Source organism: Monopterus albus, unplaced genomic scaffold, assembly GCF_001952655.1.
Source record: "Monopterus albus unplaced genomic scaffold, M_albus_1.0 scaffold361.1, whole genome shotgun sequence".
NCBI lineage: Eukaryota > Metazoa > Chordata > Actinopteri > Synbranchiformes > Synbranchidae > Monopterus > Monopterus albus.
This window is the reverse complement of record NW_018128241.1, coordinates 121,842-126,712: the sequence shown is the minus strand read 5'-3', so window position 1 is coordinate 126,712 and position 4,871 is coordinate 121,842. Positions and strand designations below refer to the sequence as shown.

Sequence of the window (4,871 nt, the reverse complement as noted above, 5' to 3'; positions counted from 1 at the left end):
TTCTGCACACTGTAGTTCTTATGGCCGATCAGCCAGTATGTGTTCATTTTGCCTTTACCCTGGAGGAGAGTGAAGGACAGACGGGACTGACTGGGTCTGTTCACCCCAACAACAACAGCACTAAACCATCCACTGCATTATGATGCTTATATACTGTTGTTATTGTATCTAGATTAATGCTACACCATTTTTCACTTCATTTACACCATAGTGTTGCACTATCACTGCACACTGTGTAAATTGTTACATATAATGTCTATATCATTATAGACATTCACTGTTATTCACAATTTTACATATAATCCCATATCACTGAAGTAATCTCGTTTTTCTTTTTTTCTAAATAACTAATATTTATATAGTTAATATAACTAATATTTTAGTTGTGTAATGTTTATATAGTATATCATTTTGTTAATGCTCTTTATTTTTTTAATATGTTATTATTTCTTTTTCCTTCCTCTCTGTGCTGCTATGACATGCTAATTTCTTCTTGGGGAACAATAAAATCTTATTTTATCTTGGAATCTGGTCAAATAAAACATCATAGTGAGAGGATACATGAGTGTGAACTGACCCGTTAACTGTGATTTTGGCTGAGACTTGGCTTTGTAAAGGTAAACAACATGAGGTAAAGTATAACAAGCATGATTTTAAATTCACAGTACAATGTTTTTATTGCACAGCTGTGGATTTTCATCTGTTCAGCAACTTTTATATTAACCTTTAAAATGACATCTTAACCTGAATTAGTTTCCTTGACCAAACTTCACGGCACAACGGGGATTTTACCTTAACCTCGGTCTCTCCACGAAGCTGCAGCTCGTATGCGTTGTCTCTGATCAGGGCCATGTAGGTCTCTGAGCTGATGTGGATTCTCTGAGCTGACACACAAGCAGTGACAAAAAAGTTGAAAGCAGGACAAATACACATTTATTAACATCAAGACTTATTTTCTCATTAGTCAGACTTTCAAGGATTTTGCAGAGATGCCATACAGGTCTCCTAAGTCCATCGGTGATATGTTCCAGCCATGTGATGCACGAGAAGAAAAGGCAGATTGGCCAAATGAGCTTTTTGCGCACGGTATCACTCATTCTCCTCTAACAGCAGCTCGTGTGTGTCGGCTAGGAGCTTTGTTTCCACATATCCAGAGTGAAAACAAAGGGAGCAATGCCATTTAATTCATTAAAAACTAATATGGCATCAGCATAACTTACCAGATCATATTTTAATAGAAAGTCACAGTGATGATAACACTGCACTGTTGTGTGCCATTGTCCTGGGATACAACCACTAGGAGACACAAGTCTGCGATGTTCAAGTCAGCCTAACAGCTGTGTTTGTAGCAGAAGGAAGAAGATGTGTCTGGCCTTTATGATGCTATATGAAACACTCACGCAATCCTGTGGATTCCATTCGAGATGCTGTGTTGACAGTGTCTCCAAACAGACAGTACCTTGGCATCTTGTAGCCCACTATTCCCGCCACACATGGACCTACAGAGCACAGCTGTTGTTAATCACCATGTCCTCCACTCTATATTAAACTTCAGTCAGCCCTTCTGCGCTTCGCACTGCTGCACCTACGTGATCCAAAATAACAGGTGAACTTGGCGACCCCACGCCCCACGCGCACACACACAGGACCTGCTGCTTTGGTTGCTTATTATCCACTGTAGAATAAAGCAACCAGATTAAAGCTCCTGTGTGACCTGCCAGGCGCCGCCCTCACCTGTGTGGATGCCAGCTCGGAGCTGCAGCCTCTGGTTGGGCATGTGAGGGATGGACACTTGTCTGACGGCTGCCACCAGGTCCAGAGCCATCTTAGCGATCTCATCAGCGTGTCGGTCCCCGTTCCTCTCCGGCAGACCGCTCACCACCATGTACGCGTCCCCAATCGTCTCCACCTGGTTGGGAAGTTAGATCAAGCTGATTTCATCTCTGGTCCACAGATGGCATTTCCAGTGTTTTACACTTTAAATGACGTTGACTTCACTGTGATCCAACACAAGATTTAGCAAATAGCTGAAATCACTTGGCTCTGAGTAGTCTAGTAGGCAGCATTCATGTCATGTTGCATTAAAGTGATGAACAGGCATCAGTCACTATGATCCAGTAGCATCAGAGACATTAGTGGGACGCAGTACTTTGGCTACTTTAAGCGTATTTTGATGCTGACACTTCTGTGCTTTTCCTTAACATTGTGAATGCAGGACTTTTACTTAGAGTATTTTTACACTGTGGTTTTGCTACTTTTACTTCAGTACCTGACTTGTGCATTTGGACATTTCACCGTTACCTTGTAGACGTCATAGGAGTCGATGCGTGTGTCAAAACACATGTAGAGGTTGTTGAGCATCTCCACCACTTGCAGAGGAGTACAGGATGCAGAAATGGCTGTGAAGCCCACAATGTCTGAGAAGAAAATGGTCACCTGGAACAAAATGAGAAGTGACTCCATCTGTGTGCACAATTATTATTCATTTGCCAGTTTATTAGGTACACCTAACCTGCTACCAGACGAATACATCAGTCCTCCAGTAAATCCATATGTACTACACAGTATTTCCATATGTTCTTCCAGTCCTGTGGCCATTCATTTGACAGACAGTTTTTGTGTTTTATGAGACACCTTGATAGCTTGCACTTGTCTTTGATTGTTAATTTGAAGGAGGTGATAGCAGGGGAGGATGAATTTGTATTTTTTAGTTAAAAAAAATCAAATGATATAAATAAATGTGAGATATCAGCCTCAAACATCTCTTGTCACTTTGCCTTTCCCTCCACAATGACTGGCATCACTTTGATAAAGAGGCTTTTTCCTGATGTGAGCGCTATGTGCCTGTTTAGTGAAGCCCAAAGTCCAGAAGCACCTCTCATTTCTTCAGAAGTCAGCCCACAACAGGTGCTGCATACCCTGTCCTAGACCATTAGTATCAGGGAGGTCCTCCTCAGACAGCACCCTTCTAGGCTCATTTTTTACTTTTCCTGCTAGTTTGGAACAAGAAGAAGAAGTGGGTCTAACATTTCCTTTCCAGAATACTCCCAAGACCTGAATTGGTGTAAATCCCCCCCCCCCAGCAGAGTGCTTTCGGTACAGCTGCTTCAAACCTCTTCAATAATCCAGATGCAATTTTCACCTCAGAAACTTGTTTTATCTCCTGATGAATATGGAACAGAGCAATTATAGGTAATTATACCAACAATAGCAACAAAGGCAGCAAACACACACATCATTCAATGTGGCTACAGAGGGGGCGTCCTCGCAGCAGCACCCCACACACCTCGCAACGTTATACACTCTGAATTTGTTCCAATTCAATAATAACAGTGAACGAGGAGGAGCAAAACATTGTTGTGTTACCTGTTGTCGATTTCTCCCATTTGCCTTTAAGGTTTGAACACTGACCAGAAGACGCCATGACATCTGTTCACCACAAAATGAAGCTTTTCTCTAACACATTTTACATCCTGTGCAGCATCAGACTCTGAAAAGCTTCAGTCACTATGCTCTCATCCGACTTGTGACAAAACAATGTTCACGTCATCTAAAGCGCCACAAAAGGAGCACATGGAACTAGTTCAGCTGTTAAAACTAGAAATTCAAGATACATAATCAAACATGATTCTTCAAATGCATGATCTCACTCTCTCTTCTCACGTTTATTTTGAAGCTGGTCTTTACCGGCACCAACCTTTTCATAGCTCTCAGCCTCCACATGTTTATGCTGGCGAAGCTGCTTGGCCACTGACTTGGGCAGCATTTGGTGCAGCAGATCTTCAGCCAGCTGCCTTTGGCGTTTCAGGTCCTGGGTCTTCTCCTTCAAGGTCTGTGCGTAGTTCTGTATCCACTCTGTCATCTGTTGGAAAGAGAACATCACCACCGGGTAGATGAGGCAGGCCATGGCCAGCAGGCAGATCCTCATACTGAGGCCAGAGGACACCGATCGAAACGCCAACCTGAGAGCGGGCACGGCACGATCAAACAAGCACTGCTGAGTTTTGGTCAGAGCTTGAATTGCCTCGTGAGACCCAGACAGAAGCTCTGTTGCTGCTCCAGAGATCTGCCACAGACTCGTGTCTGGTGCTCGCCGGCTGAGGTTTAACTTCAGGTCTATGTTCTCTAACCAGCAGTCATTCAGCTGTTCGGTCATAACCCTGGCGAAGCCCAGATAAGTTAGTATGTAAGTCCACTTGTACTGGAAGTCAGTGTGAGCTGCCATGTGGGGGACGTCCATCAACTGGTGGTTGAGCTCTGTGAATGTTATCAGAAGTCTGGCAGACAGCACAGCTCTCCAGTTAAAGTTCTGTTTGACTTTGACTACAGTGTCTTCTACTGTGCCCCAGCTGTCGAGAAGTCTTCCAATGACAAAGGAGAAGGCAGAAGCACCGTTTGCACGGGTGCCATTTGTATCTAATGAAGCATTCAGAAATCTTTGAATGCTCCTCTTCATCTCCTGGCAAAATCCGGCCAACTCAACACTACAAGGGGGCCCATGGCTGTTACTGCGACCCACCATTTCACCACAGAGATGACTGAACACAGGAAACGCACCCTCTGAAAGACTTGCCTCCAGCATCTTGTTGCCTGTGTCTTTGGCAGATAAACGCCTCATCTCCTGAAGTGTAGCGACGAGTTGCTGGATAGCCACCGCTCTGCAGGAAGTCAGCTCATCGTAAGCTGCTTCTGTAGTGTGCAGCAGTTCAAAGTTGGAGCTTAGGTCGATGGATACAGAGCCAAGGAGAGCCAGGAAAGAGAGGAGACAGGCTGTCAGAATCCGCCGGACAGCGCGACTACTGACAGACAGTGAAAAGATGGAACACCTGGAACACAGGAAAACAGCTGGTGAATCACTGAAGGAGGGTTCA

General features: G+C 44.1%; 1 protein-coding gene across 1 annotated transcript in view; it reads right to left on the bottom strand.

Moving 5' to 3' along the window:
• Positions 1–1,383: 1,383 nt before the first annotated feature.
• Positions 1,384–4,871, bottom strand: part of LOC109975069 (receptor-type guanylate cyclase daf-11) — a 4,720-nt gene continuing 1,232 nt past the window's right edge. The window contains exons 2-5 of the mRNA XM_020625588.1: positions 3,698–4,826; positions 2,302–2,436; positions 1,735–1,909; positions 1,384–1,499 (exon numbers count right to left, since the gene is read on the bottom strand). Of these exons, the coding sequence (XP_020481244.1) occupies positions 1,384–1,499; positions 1,735–1,909; positions 2,302–2,436; positions 3,698–4,826 (1,555 nt within the window). The remainder of the gene's footprint in view (positions 1,500–1,734; positions 1,910–2,301; positions 2,437–3,697; positions 4,827–4,871) is intronic.